The 17506-nt window shown below is 38.9% G+C and overlaps 1 protein-coding gene across 1 annotated transcript in view; it reads right to left on the reverse strand.

Moving 5' to 3' along the window:
* ZFAT (zinc finger and AT-hook domain containing) overlaps positions 1–16834 on the reverse strand; it is an 82941-nt gene extending 66107 nt beyond the window's left edge. The window contains exons 1-2 of the mRNA XM_069854698.1: positions 16664–16834; positions 7676–7936 (exon numbers count right to left, since the gene is read on the reverse strand). Of these exons, the coding sequence (XP_069710799.1) occupies positions 7676–7936; positions 16664–16817 (415 nt within the window). The 5' untranslated portion in view covers positions 16818–16834. The remainder of the gene's footprint in view (positions 1–7675; positions 7937–16663) is intronic.
* Between the last annotated feature and the right edge of the window lie 672 nt (positions 16835–17506).

The following is a 17506-nucleotide window of genomic DNA, read 5'->3' on the forward strand; positions in this document are numbered from 1 at the left end:
AATGTTTCATGCTGCTTTTCTTTCCTAATGTGTCGTTATCAGGCAGATCAGTTTGCTAGTTCCTTCAGACTCAGCTGTGGGAAAGAACAGACGTGTTACAATAAATATAGCTGACTATGACTTCTTGCTTTCAAAAGAGAAGTTAAAAAGTGCTATTTAAAAACATTTCAAAAATAACATACAGCACTGCAGTACAAAAATATTCCTTTATTAAAATGCTGTTATTTCATATGGATACAAACCTTTTACATGAAATCTAAGAACTAAATATGAAGATTCTGGCCATGTGAAAACATTTTCTTAAGAAACCCAAGGCTGGTAAGTACTTAAAGCAAAGGTCTGAATTTCAACTTCCATCTTCTCAATATGAGAACATCCAACAACTAACAGGAGGACAACATTCAGGAAGACATTTGCAGAGATGAGAGGAACATATTTAAGGTTACGCAAATCCCATTAACACAAAAAAAGCCCAAAAATATAGTGGCCAAAAACAGGGAAGTGAGAAAATTCAGCTGATTTGCTGATCATACATAGTCAACTAGTGCTGAAGATGTATATGAACATTCTCAACATTCACATTATACATGAAAAATAAACTCCTATCTTCTCTCTACAGAGTGATCAAGTCAAATTCTGATCATTAAATATTAAAATTTATTCACTAATCTGATGCATGTTGATGGCAGCAGCCACATTCTTCCCCCTTTTGAGAAGAACGAGCATCTTCCAGAAACGATTAGTTGATAAAGAGCTGGGGCTGCACACATCGCCAATGCTCTTTGCTACAAACAAACTAATTATAATCTGTGTGTTACCTGAAAAAAGACTTAGGAAAAAAAAAAAAAAAAAATCAGACCAACACTCCCCACCAAATCACCAAGGCTCTCACTGAAAGCTCTCACTGAAAGCTGCTTTATTCCCAAATTCTCTCTCACCGAAAGATCCTAAACTGGAAGATGTGCTTCAGGAAAGGATTAAGAAGGAGGCAAAAGCATGTTTTAATGAGAAAATAAGAGCTTCAACTTTCACCACAGGGCTCCAATTGCCTTTCCATAACCTGGGACCATCTCACCAGTAATTTAGTTTTCTTCCTGAAAAATTACTTAAGTGGATTACTGTGGATTAGAGAGTCAAAATAAGTGTTTTGTCTCTCACAACTAGGACAATTCACCTGTATAATACAACAGTTCTTGTTGTATTATAAAGGAACAGCCATAAGTGATTTTAAGATGATTTATGAGAAAATGGAGTATATGCAACTTGTGGTAAGGGTTTTTGCTTGCTCCTAAACAGACTGATTTAGACAAACCGCCTCATTTTGCATCACCCTTGCTAAGCAGACAGCTGAGCACTTTGTCAGCAGGCACTTCAATTCAATAGATGAATAAACTGACATCCCCTGTCTAGCAACAAGCATTTTAAATGCCTGTTTCTGCTTATACAAGAAATACGCCATGCCCATGCATCTTAACACATTTAAGAAATGGTCGTGTCTGTGTTGACAAGTAAAGCTACTGTCAGCTCTGGATGAATCACTGCTTTCAGCTTGTTGGCTTGTCCCGTGATTCTACTGCAGTTGTTAATTGAAGGGACTGCTCTCCATACTCGTAATTGGATATACGACGTTTGGCAGGCACAGCTACACATTCCTAATTGGCAAGTTTTTAAACCACTCTTCATTCAAATTATTATTTTTCATCCCCTAAAAGAGGCTGGTGTTTCATAACAGCAATAGTATTTTGTAATAGCATGAGTAGCTTGGAAAAAAAAGTAAGCTGGCCATTCAAAACACCCCATTGCTTCCTCTGCAGAGCCTGACATACTACTCACAGAAAGAATTAATTTAAATTAGAAACCAGCTGATAGCAAAAACATTTTAAACTAAGGTCAAAAGTGTCATCTTTAAGAATTATGCAGGTTTGTAATTCAGTAGGAATGAATGATTCATTTTTGAGTGGAGGATCTGGGCTGTCCATGGTAATCCCTCCCGACGCTGTAATCCCTCTTCCACCCAAATCCCATTCCCCAGCCATCAAATGTCACAGAGAATCACAGAATCATTAAGGTTGGAAAAGACCTTTAAGTCCAACCATCTGCCTCCCCAATACATACCTGCCTACCAAACCACGTCCCAAAGTGCCACATCTACATAACTTTGAACACCTCCAGGGATGGCAACTCCATCACTTTCCTGAGCAGCCTGTTCCCATGCTTCAGCACTCTTTCAGTCAATAATTTTTTTCCTAGTATCCAATAAACATCCCCCGGTGCAACTTGAGGCTATTTCATCTCATCCTATTGCTTGTTACTTGGGAGAAGAGATAAACTCCTACCTCGCTACAGCCTCCCTTCAGGGATTCAGGTATGAATCATAGAATCATAGAATAACCAGGTTGGAAGAGACCCACCAGATCATCGAGTCCAACCATTCCTATCAAACACTAAACCAGGCCCCTCAGCACCTCGTCCACCCGTGCCTTAAACACCTCCAGGGAAGGTGACTCAACCACCTCCCTGGGCAGCCTGTTCCAGTGCCCAATGACCCTTTCTGTGAAAAATTTTTTCCTAATGTCCAGCCTAAGCCTCCCCTGGCGGAGCTTGAGGCCATTCCTTCCTGTCCTGTCCCCTGTCACTTGGGAGAAGAGGACAGCACCCTCCTCTCTACAACCTCCTTTCAGGTAGTTATAGAGAGCAATGAGGTCTCCCCTCAGCCTCCTCTTCTCCAGGCTAAACAACCCCAGCTCTCTCAGCCATTCCTCATAAGGCCTCTTTCTCCAGCCCCCTCACCAGCTTTGTTGCTCTTCTCTGGACTCGCTCCAGAGCCTCAACATCCTTCTTGTGGTGAGGGGCCCAGAACTGAACACAGGGTTCGAGGAGCGGTCTCACCAGTGCCGAGTACAGAGGGAGAACAACCTCCCTGGACCTGCTGGTCACGCCGTTTCTGATACAAGCCAAGATGCCATTGGCCTTCTTGGCCACCTGGGCACACTGCTGGCTCATGTTCAGTCGGCTGTCAACCAACACCCCCAGGTCCCTCTCCTCCAGGCAGCTTTCTAGACAGACTTCTCCTAGTCTGTAGCACTGCATAGGGTTGTTGTGCCCCAAGTGCAGGACCCGGCATTTGGCCTTGTTAAACCTCATGCCATTGGACTCTGTCCAGAAGCCCAGCCTGTTCAGATCCCTTTGCAGAGCCTCCCTACCCTCCAGCAGATTGACACCTCCACCCAGCTTAGTGTCGTCCGCAAACTTGCTAAGGGTGCACTCAATGCCTTCATCCAGGTCATTGATAAAGACGTGTATGCTGCAGTATGGGATAGGGATGTTGGCGCTTCCTCAAAACAAGCAAGTTTAGAGGCAGCTGGTGAGGATCTGATCCAATCTTGCAACACCTAAAACCCCCAAACTAATCCCATTCCTGAGCCAAGGGCTGAAGCAGCTTCATTTTCTGCCTGGGAGAAGACACATAGCTGTTCAGGAAGAATCTCAACTCTTCTGGTTTTTTCTTAGAGCAAAAATAAAGTCTGGCAGTACCTCCAGCCAGCGAGATCTAAACCATTAGCCAAATGGTTTAACCAAATAAAAACAGAAGTAGTTGTACACACAGTTCTACTTAAATCACAGCAACTTTCCCATGCAAATAAGCTCTCTATTAAAAAAGCATATTTACTAAGCATGTACATGGGGAATTTGTAAGCACAATGTACATTTTTTTATTTCTATGCAAAAAATAATCACACTTTTTCCTTGCTGTTCTAATGAATACACCCACAAGGTGAAAGTAATCATTATGCATCAAAGAATGAAGTTAGGTGCACACAGGATGTCAGTAACCACCATGGCTTGGTGGCTCCTGACAGAGAACTATCGATGAGATGCTGCTCTCCAAGAGGTCAGTGTGGATCACTAAGCATTGAAGCAAAGAACAGCAAAGGCTGTTACAGCCACTACTTATTCCTCTGGCCAACATCCACTGCAGTTTCAATACAGTTTTACAGTGATTTATTCATTGCTATTTTAAAGGTCCAATAATATAAAGATTTCCACACTTCCCTTGTTGATCTATAAAAGACACAGAACATTTTATTACTTGGAAACCTTTCCTAATATTTCAATTTCAGGTCAACAGATATATTGCGTTTCTCTCAAAGAACATCACAGAGTATAAATATATAACTTGTCAATATTTGTATGTTTAGCACAGGGTTAGCAATAGCTAAAATATTAGTGTGTTATTAGCATTATTTTGGTCACAAATCTAAAACACTGCAACATATGAGCTGCAATGAAGAAAATTAACTTTATCTCAGTCAGACCCAGTGCAAAGTGAAAACATACTTGATTATTAACTAGATGTCCATCCAGTGCTAAACTTTGCAAGACATGAAAAACATGAGAAAGCAGTAAAAAAAAATACTGCAGAAAAATCCCAGATGCATTAGAAAAGCAGATGAAAGTAATTTCAAGTTGGAAAAACATAGGGGGAAAAGGTGAAAAAAAACCCACCCTCTAGGTATTAGGTACTCTAAACTACCACGCATGAAATGCGAGAGAAGGTATTGTAATTCTGGAAGGTTCAAAAACCCTCAACAAAATTCTCCAACTTGGTCTAAGAACTTCAGCAACAGAAAACTCATGAAATTAGAAGTTTCAGTATTCCTTTTCTCATATACACCAAACTGATTTCAAGATGGTTTTGTTTCAAGGGTAGTTTACTCTAGAAAATGTAGGTAGCAATCACATCTATTCAAGTATCTGAAATATTTGTCGATATAATACCATGTGCTGAGGCAGCTACACCACTGCCTGTGTGTAATACATTTAGATTCAACATCATTTGACGACAACTAAAATACAGAAAGATCTCCCAATAATCAGTAACTGGTGACAGAATAACCCAGAATTAAACCAGATTAAAGCCCCCATGAGCTATGTTTCTAAATTGCCATTATAGACAGAACTCTAGTTAACAGTCAGTGGAGCATATGAGCAATTTGGCTAACCCAACACTGCTCCACAGGTTTCCCTAAAAGTACTGACTTGATCTTTGCCAAGTATAATTAAAGCTCAGAAAACCTAGTGCATAAACACATATGTACAGACAGCTGTCAGCTTGGAACAGACTCCCACCTATGGTGACAATAAGTGCAAAGCAAAAAACCAAAGTATTATTGATACAATTGTGGGCTCTAAATTGACTCTTACAACAAAGGAAAGATCTGGTTTGCTGTCTAAATAGTAACCTGAAAACATAAGTCTCACACTCAGCAGTAGTCAGAAAAGCAAACAATCTGAGGACTCATAGGGCAAAGAGTAGAACAGAAAAGAAAAATAAACAATTGATGTCGTAGTATAAACCGGAGATGCTCTTTTGTATTGAACACCACTTATAGTTCTGGTCCTCCATCTCACAAAAGGCGAACCTCTAGTTGATAACTTTGCCAACGAAGAATCTTAGTGCATTTGTCCAAGCATTTTTATTTTTAAATTATGAACAGGTCCTCATGAAACTTAACATAAGAACATAAAAAGGTAATTTACAATTTCACTATATGCTTGCCTTTTCAATGTCAGACTTTTAAAATCAATTTAGGTTCATCCACCATCTTCAAAACTTTCTTCAAAATGAAATTTCAGTCTGATAGCAATTCAACAGCTCAAATTCTAAAGAACATGTCTTCTGATCTGGTAAAGCAACACAAGTACAACAAACCATCCTAGGCATAGACCTTGTTGTACTTGTCCTCTCTTCAGAAAGTTTTGAGTGACTCAATGTAATCATATTTTCATGAAGGATAACAATGCACATGCTACTTTTATCTACACATTCAGGCATGGAAAAGTTGTCCCAAAGCAGTTCATATGGTAAACTCAGAAGTGGAAAGTTTTCCTGCGATGGGACAGTAATCAGTAAATGGCTGAAGAATGGGTTTCCAAGATTGATTCCAAGGAAGAATTATTCCTTCAGGACAAAATAGTTCCCAATACCTTCACAGTTTGCAGTCAAGGTAGGCAGCTTTGGGCTGGAGACATACTAGCTGCACTAGACATCAACAACTGGAAGCCTTCATTACTGGCTGCTCAAGAGCTCAAGAACAACTTATTTCACTTGATTGTTTTGCTTTTACTAGAGAATAAACTAAAAAAAAAAAAGTTCCATTGACCAAAATTGCACCTGTTTTCTTTTTAAAGAGGAAAAAGGCTGAGCAATTTACTTTGAAAAATCTGCCAGTGTGTTTTGTAGCAAAGCAGATCTACGTAAGATTTAGGAGCTCTAATAAACTAAGATGTGAAGAACAGTTAATTTGAGTTTATAATCTGATCCGAGCTTTTATTTTAAAAGGCAATGTTGTTAAAATAATGCAAATGTGGACATTTTAGCACATAAAACCAGGAAAGGACAATTGTGATGTCAGAGTTGGGATAGCTGGAGTGAAGGTCACAAAGCTGAAAAGTCCTGCCACTGATGGTAGTAAAATAAAATCCAGATACTTTATCAAATCAAGAGTTTGTGTCTTCTGTCGACATATCCTAAGCCTTTTTCCAGTATTCTTTGCCACGGAAGTTGAACGCTGTCTCTCACTGAAAGTAAAATAGTCCACTAGTTGTGTACCGTAATGACAGATTGAACACGAAAGGGAACAGAAAACTGTAGAAAAATCAATGGTAAATTGTGTCTACAGGTCAAATCAATAGAATAACATGCCAAGCAATTATAGCAAAAGCAAAAACCTAATTTTAACAAAAACACAAAAATCATATGAAGTTGCATAACTTGGACAAAACTATTACTTTTTATGCATCTTAGAGCAAAGTTAAATAGGCAATTGGACTACATGATCCTTGTAGGTCCCTTCCAACTGTTCTGTTCTGACCTATCCTATTCTAAATGAATATTCACTGCTGTCTTTTTAAATAGGCTTCCCAGAGGGGTGTAAATGCCCCAAGGCAGTCAGCGTTTAAGTGGCATTTGGACAATGCCCTTTAAAAACCTGTTTTGGTTTTTGACCAGCCCTGAAGTGCAGTTGGACTAGATGATCATAATAGGTTCCTTCCGACTGAAACTATTCTATTCTGTTCCATTATATTTCACAGCTTTGAGGGAGTGAATATTTCAAAGCAATCTTAAAGCTAAATTTAAACAATGAACTTTCATACTCAAAGACAGTCATTCACATAAAGTTTTGTACAATAGAACAGAGAGTGTGGCATTATTTTTACACAGTAAAACAAGCCATCCAGAAAAGCAGTCTGTAAATCTACCAAAGAACAGGACAGAATTCAGATTTTCCAAGTCACATGACAGAAACACCTCTATAGGATCATCCTTCCTCAACCATACGTGATACTTACCTATGCGGCCCACACTGCTTCTCACTGGAAAACTGTATTTCTCTTTGTGAGAAACAGAACAGTTCCTTACGCAAAAGAAGCATTTCAGGGAGTTTAAGACAATCATTAGTGCAATAAGGTCTTTGACATTTTGAAATTAACTTAATATACCTTGTCTAACTTTATTCTCAGTTTTGTTTCAATGTACTTTATATGTTAAAGAAACAGACAATTCTATTCAAACTTAAAACTGGGAATTAGTAGCTGTTACCAACCAGGTTCAAGGATGGAAAGATGGCGTTTCACAATATGCTCTATGTATTTTTGTTGGATATTTTCTTACCTCCATCTCCTTCTTCCTCCCCTTCATTTGAAACAATAATGCAGATATGCTTTCTCAGCTGACGTGTGTTGCAAAACTTCCGATTGCATTTCCTACATTCCAAGCTGCCCGGTGAGACCTCAGACGGTTCCGGAGCTTCTTCTGTCCCAGGCAGAGTTTCTTCACTTGGAACAGAGTTATTTTCTGGCATATCTTCATCCATACAAAACTTCTTAGTGGACCCTTTTGGTCTGCCCCTTTTCCTCTTTGCTACAAGAAGATCTAGAAAATAAAGTTAAAGTTAAAAGAAGCCATAATTAATTTCCACAGCTAATTTGCTAATATCCTTCTGATCTTTGAAAAACAGGAATGAAACTCAAGAGTGTCTTTCCCTAAAGCTTAAAAAAAGGTTAGCTTCATGCAAACTTATTTTTAAGCCATGGCATTTGCTGGCACTTCTGCTAGCTGCAGAGCAGTAACGTTTATGTTACTGAGATCAGCACATGTCAAAGTGCCACCATTTTGCAGAAATTACACTGCAAGCACTCTCTTCAATTGTTGTGTAAGTGTATCAGCATGCATATTCTACAAAGTTGCTCTGCCGCATTCTGACATTCTACAAAAAGACCTTCTTAATTTAAATCACTCTCAAAGAAATTGCTTAAGTATTGAGAAGTCTCCAGAGAAAAACAATTTATCTTTTAGATTGAACAGCTCATTTTCCTTTTAATAAATTGAACAATTACTCTCTAATAAGTCCTGTGGTTCTTTATTGTTGGCACTTTCAACCCAAAAGTTAGTATAAGAAATTGCTGGCAACAAATAAATTCCAGAACTCACGCAAAATATGTCTCCTTAATGAGCGTTTCAAATAATTAAAACCAGAATTCATCCTCAAATGTTAATAACTACTACATAATTTTACATCTTCAAATTTATCTAAGAGAAAACATTGATAAAATCAATGAGACATAGTGAACACATATTAACAGAAAAATCTTCACACTCATATTCCCTGATGAATATTTCCCACGTTGACACTGTAGTTATTTCCAAAGCCAACTTGCTACCTTCTGCTCATCAATGCAACCATTGAACACTGACCAAATGAATAAGATCCTGACAAAAAGTTTAGTCAGAAAAAGAAGATACTCAGAGGGAAGTGGGAATATTCCAGATAATCTCCTTCAAAAGACTTCATCCTAGCTACGAGTTACTTCCACCTAATAGGTTCGTGAGAAGAAAAGAATCAGTCTCTATCCTTCTTGTTAATCTCAGAGGCTGTCTGCTTTGTTTCCAGTCCTTATATTATGTTTCTTGAGGAATTATTGAAATATTATTGTAAACATTTCTTAACTTTGAAGCCGCTCTTCTGCAAGAAGCTGTCAGCTCACAAACAGCAAAGTATGGCACCATTTAAATGATCTTTTTAAGTCTGAGCAGACATCTGGTGAAGTATAAGATCTACTCTGCATATCTGCAGAAAAATACAGATCCGAAGAGGGAAAAATCATTATGCATCTAAAAGAGCTTGCCTGAATGTGTGTAGAGAAACAGGACAGAATCAGACTTCTTCCAGGCTTTCAGGATTCATTTTATCTAATGCTAGACACTTGAGCTCTCAAATTAGTTAATAATTGTCTTCTATATTGAAGGAATGGAGAAACTGCTCTCCAGAGTGCAGTTCAAATCACATAAGGCCTGAGTCATCTCCAGATGCCATGGTGACTAAGATCTCAGTTTAAGAATCTCCAGTTACATGCAGTGAACTCCAGCGTGGAGAATTAAAAAGTAAGAGAGCTTGACAGAGTCATAGTAATTGCAAAAACCACCCAGAGTACAACGTGTATTAAAATTTGCTAAGTTAAATAGAACAAGTATGAAGAACCTGTTAACCATCATCTTTGTGCCCCCCATGGGAAACTTACATTTATCCTGCTCTTACTCTAACCAAAACCTGTGTATATCAAGAATAAAGATTTAGAGCTGCCTAAAAGCATTCGTCTGCCTTATCAATTGAGGCCGACAATGTAAAAGTGTGAAAAATAATGAAAGGAGAAAAAAAAAATAAAAAACCCAACAGATAATTTTCAAGCGCGTGTGCCAAAAGACCTTACTAAACTGGTTGACTTAGAGCATGTGGAAAAGTAAATGACCTCAAGGAATCTTGATGGAAGATCTTGATGGAAGAGAACAGGAGGTGGTGGCAGCATCTTATTCAAAATGTGTTCAACATTTCCTTTAAGTATACCAGACAAAAAAGCCACATGCTTAGACCATAGTTAATTACGTAATTAGTATCAAGGGAAAAGAAGGCATTCTGTCTTATTATAGAAGCAACTGATTATCTGTCTACTTAAATATAATGCAATAGGAACACTAAAAGCCTCATTATCAACAGGACAAAGAGTAACCCATTCACCTAACTTTTAACAAGCCTCCATCAGCACTGTTCTGAATGTCTGCCCTACTGCACCCCTGTGAAAGTGGTTTTGTCGATTATGAGTCAAAAAGAGAGGAGTGGTTTCAATGCTGTCAAAACTTCTCTTTGTTACCATTCACGTTATTCCAATATCCATCAATCGCAGCAATTAGTATTCGGTGCCTTGAGTTAAAGAATTACTATGTAATTAAAACAAGCAAACAACATTCATCTTCAAGTCAATCTCTAAGGACGTCACAGTTTGCCAATATTTCAAACATAGTGTGAGGAATACAGATGTTAATACTGCTCAGGTTACTATTTAGCAATTAAATCTCAGGATATGAATAGTGAATGCAGCCATCATATTCTCGGTGTATGATATTCTTTTAATTCTTTTACAACACAACCATCAGATTACCCAACGAAAAGAAATTAAGCAGAATCAGGTAAATGAGATGTGCTGCTTCTTGACTGTTTTAATGTAAACTTAATGAAAAAATAGAAGAGCATTTTCACATTAAGACAGAAAATTACACAAAATCGTATATGCAAGTGGAAATGTGAAAACTGCTCCTTTAGAAGGTTGGTGGTAGATCCTCTTCTAGAGCCTACAAAATTGTAGTTCTTGCCACTGTGACAACTAATGATGTAAAGGGATACACAAAATGTGTAAATTTAGGTCTGTTTGTAAACAAGCCTAACAAAAGGCGAATTTAAAGCAGTCCCCAAATGTTTGAGAAGGTTTGGTGGCAAGCACTGGCTACCAACATACACAGGAACAGGAAGATTCATAAGGACAACCACTAGATCACCAGAACTTCTGAGACTTCTGAGACATATCACCATCGACTTTGAATCAGCAGTGTCAGAATTAAGTTTTTAACAATGCACATGACGATAAAATGCCAGCTGCCTCTCTCTATCCAGATTACCCCCAGGTAGCCATTCAAGCTGTACTGCACCACTCACAGATGAAGACTTCACCTAATATTAACAATACACAGTAGCTGAATGGCACTACATAGTTATTCCTCTGCTAGCACATAATGAAGCCACATAGAAGCATTATCACCTGCCAGAAAAAAAGAAACCACTTCATTGTTAAAAATAAAGTAGTATATTAAATAAGTAAATAAATAACCTCATTTATTTCCAGGATGCTTAGTCAGAAGTAGATGTTCTAAATTGCTTATTAAGAACATTTTGAAAGTAAGATCCTGTTCCAGAAGAACATTTTAGTTGTTTCTGGGGCTTATGTTGACTGGTACTGGATGCGCACAATATTCAAGGAAGACACCCTGTGCTATGCTATATAATTATTAAGTACTCAAAGACATTTATGAGGCACTTTGAAATAATAATAATGCAAAAAAAAGTAAGTCTATTTTGGTAATGTTCCTTCATAAGAATTATTTCAAATCAGTCTCTTTAATAATCAATTTTCTCAAAAATGTTCAGAACATGAGTAGCACAAAACATTTCCATGATGAGGCCTTCATGTTATCATGCACCAGAACTACACTTAATTAATCCCTTGAAGCTTAGCTAAGCAAAACATATAGATAGATATATAGATATTTCAATAATATTCTACCAAGGTCTATGATAGTTCCCATGAATTACTTGTCTGGGATCATGCTACATAAGAACAGAGGTCTACAATCAGGCCTCCAGAACACTAGGGCCTAGACAAATTAATTTAAATTTTATTTTTTAAATAGATGAAGTTGAATAAAAGTAAGCTTCATTGTTGAGCATTTTTAACTCTTCACACATTAGACCTTAGACCATGTAGATCCTGGCATGCCAGCACTGTAGATTCCACCAGGTTTAATGACCCTTAGTACAGTGTCTGCCTAAAAAAACAGGCGTTACTAAAACTGGTTCACTACAGGACAACACCCTTAAAGGGTATGATTTTCCAAAGTGACTTTATCATGTACAGGAAGAAGCAATAAATCATTAAGACTATACACTCCAAGAATATAATGGAATTTTCTCCTCTGGTTTTCTACCCCTCAGTTTTTATTCAATTGTGTATATAAATTCAAGCTACATATGTACAAAACATCTTCAATAAACAATTTTAATGTTGTAAGGGGATAAATATCTCTGACTTTGCAAGAGGAGGGGATCCCATCCCTGGAGGTGTTCAAGGCCAGGTTGGATGGGACCTTCAGCAGCCTGATCTAGTGGGACATGTCCCTGCCCATGGCAGGGGGGCTGGAACTAGATGATCTTTAAGGTCCCTTCCAACCCAAACTCTTCTATGATTTTACGAGGATTCTCCTCTATGCTAAGTGATCCCTATAAAATGGCCCTTTTTTCTCCAAACCCATGCAAGTAAGCAGGCACCACTATCCCAGCTGTAGCATGAGCCAAACAAAAAGTTCATCAGAAGTCACAAAGCACTTGCACAAACGTTCGCTTAAACATCCTGAGTAAATTTTAAGAACTAGATGCATTATGCAATACGAATCCTTTCTCAAATGTCAGTATAAAAAGTTTATATTTTATTTAATGAATTACAGCAGTATATGGCCACATTCAGAAACTTTTGCACAAAGTGTCATACAAATCTAAGTATAAACAAATCTCATCCACAGCCTTATATTGTTACTGGTATGTGCATACACCACAGCACCTAGGAACACCTATTCTCCCCAAGCCTGAATGCGCGCTCTAGCTGCATCCTGTGTTCAAGTAAGGATGAGACCAATTTTTTAAGTGACCTTAACGAATTAAGACTCCTTATGATAACCACATGTTAAGTTTCTTCCAGGTTTCAGGCCAGGCAACTGTGCTGCTGAGACAGAGATCATTATGAAAAGTTATGAAAGGAAACAGTGTGCAGAAGTGGAGTATGAGTGACTACTGTTAACCACTAAACAATCATCGTTTCCCAAACAAAGATGCCACATTCCAGTGCTGGACAAAATGTGACTGAAGCATAATGTGTTTAACAGAAACATCTGCCCAGTACCCTCAGTAAAAAAAATGCTAATCATTCTACCAAACCAGTTAGCACAAATCAACTCTAAATATATCACAACCCTAACCAAGGAAAAGTGGCGTGACTAAATAAAATTCAGCAGAGAGCATTGCCAATAAAATAACATTAAAGTAACAAACACATATTACATTCCCAGCACTTTACTTGTTCACAGTCCTTATAAAATCATTAATTTATTACTCAGGCAGAACACAGAGTTCTATTAACAACTCAGCTTTCCCTGGTCTATATCAATTCTAGTGTATCTACAGTGTTTAAAATCACAGAATCACAGAAGAGTTTGGATTGGAAGGGCCTTAAAGATCATCTGGTTACAACGCCACGGGCAAAGACACAAAGATGTTCATCTATCAGCCGATGAGTATCAAAAGAAGTTGTAATACCTAAGACTGTCATTCATCAATGACTTCTCCTTCCTAGTGACAATCCTGGATTTCTACAAAGCAGGGTCCACTGAGAAAAATATTGAAAACTATAAATTTTTCTATTTTTCTATCTGCTGCAGAGTCCATAAGAGGAGGAAAAACATGGATGCCTTGAAAGAAGATCTCTTGAAATGTCTATAGTCAGCTGTGAAATATCCTTTTTTTCAAGAAAAAACAAAACACAGGAAATAATTGAATAGGACTTCAGATCAGAATATCCTCTTCTCCAATCAATCTGTGTGATGGGAGAGAAGAAACATTAAAGTATGAGTGGAAATCTGTGTGAAATTTACCTTGACGTTATTACTGACAGCAGATGGCAAAGAGTTGGGCTACATAACCTGAAAAAGGTGGCAGCATAGCATCATATCAGATGACAAAAAGTATTCACCAGGAATAATGAAAAAGGTAAGTTATGAATATGTACCTTAACATATGAATGCTGTATTTTACAAAATTCAACTTGCAAAGTTATTTTCCTAAATGCTGCATAAGTCTAATTTCTGCTGCTTCAGACCATAATGGTAATGACTAACTACTCTCATAAACATACAATGCATCCTTAACAATATAGAATACAGGAAGCACAGTCTCTGACACAAATGCAAAAAGACATTAACAGAAGACCCTTTTTACCAACAGCAATAATAAACACAGAATCACAGAATCACTAGGTTGGAAAAGACCCACCAGATCATCGAGTCCAACCATTCCTATCAAACACTAAACCATGACCCTCAACACCTTATCTACCCATCCTTTAAACACCTCCAGGGAAGATGAATCAACCACCTCCCTGGGCAGCCTGACCCTTTCCACGAAAAATTTTTTTCTGATGTCAAGCCTGAACCTCCCCTGGCGGAGCTTGAGGCCATTCCCTCTTGTCCTGTCCCCCGTCACTTGGGAGAAGAGGCCAGCTCCTTCCTCTCCACAACCTCCTTTCAGGTAGTTATAGAGAGCAATGAGGTCTGCCCTCAGCCTCCTCTTCTCCAGGCTAAACAACCCCAGCTCTCTCAGCCATTCCTCATAAGGCCTGTTCTCCAGCCCCTTCACCAGCTTCGTTGCTCTTCTCTGGACTCGCTCCAGAGCCTCAACATCCTTCTTGTGGTGAGGGGCCCAGAACTGAACACAGGATTCGAGGAGCGGTCTCACCAGTGCCGAGTACAGAGGGAGGATAACCTCCCTGGACCTACTGGTCACGCCGTTTCTGATACAAGCCAAGATGCCATTGGCCTTCTTGGCCACCTGGGCACACTGCTGGCTCATGTTCAGTCGGCTGTCAACCAACACCCCCAGGTCCCTCTCCTCCAGGCAGCTTTCTAGACAGACTTCTCCTAGTCTGTAGCTGCATAGGGTTGTTGTGCCCCAAGTGCAGGACCCGGCATTTGGCCTTGTTAAACCTCATGCCGTTGGACTCAGCCCAGCGGTCCAGCCTGTTCAGATCCCTTTGCAGAGCCTACCTACACTCCAGCAGATCAACACTTCCACCCAGCTTAGTGTCGTCCGCAAACTTGCTAAGGGTGCACTCGATGCCTTCATCCAGGTCATTGATAAAGACATTGAACAGGGCTGGACCCAGCACTGAGCCCTGGGGAACCCCACTTGTCACTGGCCTCCAGCTGGATTTCACACCATTTCCCACCACTCTCTGGGCCCGGCCAGCCAACCAGTTTTCCACCCAGGAGAGTGTGCGCCTGTCCAGGCCAGAGGCTGACAGTTTCCGAAGCAGAATGCTGTGAGAAACTGTGTCAAAGGCTTTACTGAAGTCCAGGAAGATACATCCACAGCCTTTCCCTCATCCAGCAGCCGAGTCACTTTGTCATAGAAGGCGATCAGGTTAGTTTGGCAAGACCTGCCTTTCATGAACCTGTGTTGACTGGGCCTGATCACCCTGTTCTCTTGCATGTGCTTCACGACAGCACTCAAGATCACCTGCTCCATGACTTTGCCCGAAAGCAAGATGCAGTCTGCATGCCTTGGAATGGCATTTTGAAACTTGATGTAGATCTGATATCTATTCATCTTCTTCTGATGCACAGTCTCTTTTAGGCTTCATGTTAAATAACAAACTGGTGCAATTTTTACTTGAACACCGCCAGGGGTGGGGCAGCCACAGTTTCCCTAGGCAACCGGTGCCAGTGCCCCACCACTCTCATAGTGAAGAAATTCCTCTATGTCTAATCTAAATCTGCCCCTCTCCAGTTTATGCCCATTGTCCCCAGTCCTGTCACTACAAGCCTTTGTAAACAGTCCTTCCCCAGCTTTCTTGAAGCCCCTTCAAGTACTGGAAGGTCACTATAAGATCTCCTTGGTGCCTTCTCTTCTCCAGACTGAACAACCCCAACTGTCTCAGCATGTCCTTGTAATTAATGATAACTAATGATTAAAAGGTTAAATTACTTTAAGTATGGGCATAGAATAAATACAGGTATAAGTTAGTGGAACTGCTTGAAGTTTTCTTTAAAAGTTTTAAAGAATAAATAGAGGTTTCTCAAGAAAGAAGATAAGCGATTTCTATGATTGGTGGAAAAACATGAAGCATCACTTCTGACGGAGAATGAAAATGAGACAGAGGAGATGAATTATCAAGGAGGGCTTTAAAGAAGAATAATAAACAGTAGAGAACTAAAACCCTATGGGAAAAAAAAAAAACATGGAAAAACACCAAGAACTTTCCAAAGAAAGAATACCTGCTGTATAGTGTATATAGATACCTGATGGTTTTGTGTGGGCCTTTGCCACTCACTGAGGTGATGGCCCAACTCTGAGTTGTTAATAAAGCAAGTCTTGAGTTACCCGCAGGCTGGAGAAAATCACAGAATCATAGAATAACCAGGTTGGAAGAGACCCACCGGACCATCAAGTCAAGGACCATTGTAAAAATAGCTATACACAATGCAGAATTATTACGTCTCACAAAATCACAGAATCACTAGGTTGGAAAAGACCCACCGAATCATTGAGTCCAACCATTCCAATCAAACACTAAATCAAGTCCCTGAGCACCTCATCCACCCATGTCCAGCCTGAACCTCCCCTGGCAGAGCTTGAGGCCATTCCCTCTTGTCAATCAACACCCCAACTCAGGTTTTATTACAAAACTAAATGACTTTGAAAATTACATTTCTGTCAATTTATGACTGTACCTTCTCCATCTTTGTTTATGTTTGTCGGTACTGTTAGAGGCTGGAGTGGAATAATGATGTCATCCACATTGGTCCCTTCTTCTGTATGCTTCTCAGAGACATGGGACAATATTTCGGATTGGTTTGGTGAGAATAAGTTACAAAGCTTACACATGAAGATGGAATTGATCCCTGGAAAAATAAGTTTAAAAAGAGCAGTTAATATTTTCAAATGTAAGTTATTTTATCACTAGCTATGGCAATTTCAGTTGAGCTAACACAGTACTTACCAGGTAACTTAGTACACTTAATAGCCAGGAACAAACCAAAATGAAGAATGTTTTATCTTTTACAAAGTAGGTCTAAAATACAAACAAGCTGGGCCCAAAATCCTGATTTATGTTCACAAATCTCACTGTTTGTTCCTTAACCTTTCTACTCCCTTAAGCAAGTCCAAATATCCAATTATCTACGTAAGTACTGGAAACAAAACAAGGTTAAAAGAATTAAATATCATAAAAGTTAAAAGGAAATTTTTTCCTTCACTACAGTAATATTTTCTAGAAAAATAAACATATTTTCTAGAAAAATAAACATATTTTCTAGAAAAATAAACATATTTTCTAGAAAAATAAACATATTTTCTAGAAAAATAAACATATTTTCTAGAAAAATAAACATATTTTCTAGAAAAATAAACATATTTTCTAGAAAATGTACGCATTCATGTGTCACTTTCGATTTAGTACATTACCCTGAGCATACACCATGAGTTACAAACGTTAAGTGCTTGGGTTTGGGGGTCATTATGCTCAGAAGTGGTTCCACAACTGCATAAATATTGGGGAGGAAAGTCAAAACAAA

Source organism: Phaenicophaeus curvirostris, chromosome 3, assembly GCF_032191515.1.
Source record: "Phaenicophaeus curvirostris isolate KB17595 chromosome 3, BPBGC_Pcur_1.0, whole genome shotgun sequence".
Lineage (NCBI taxonomy): Eukaryota > Metazoa > Chordata > Aves > Cuculiformes > Cuculidae > Phaenicophaeus > Phaenicophaeus curvirostris.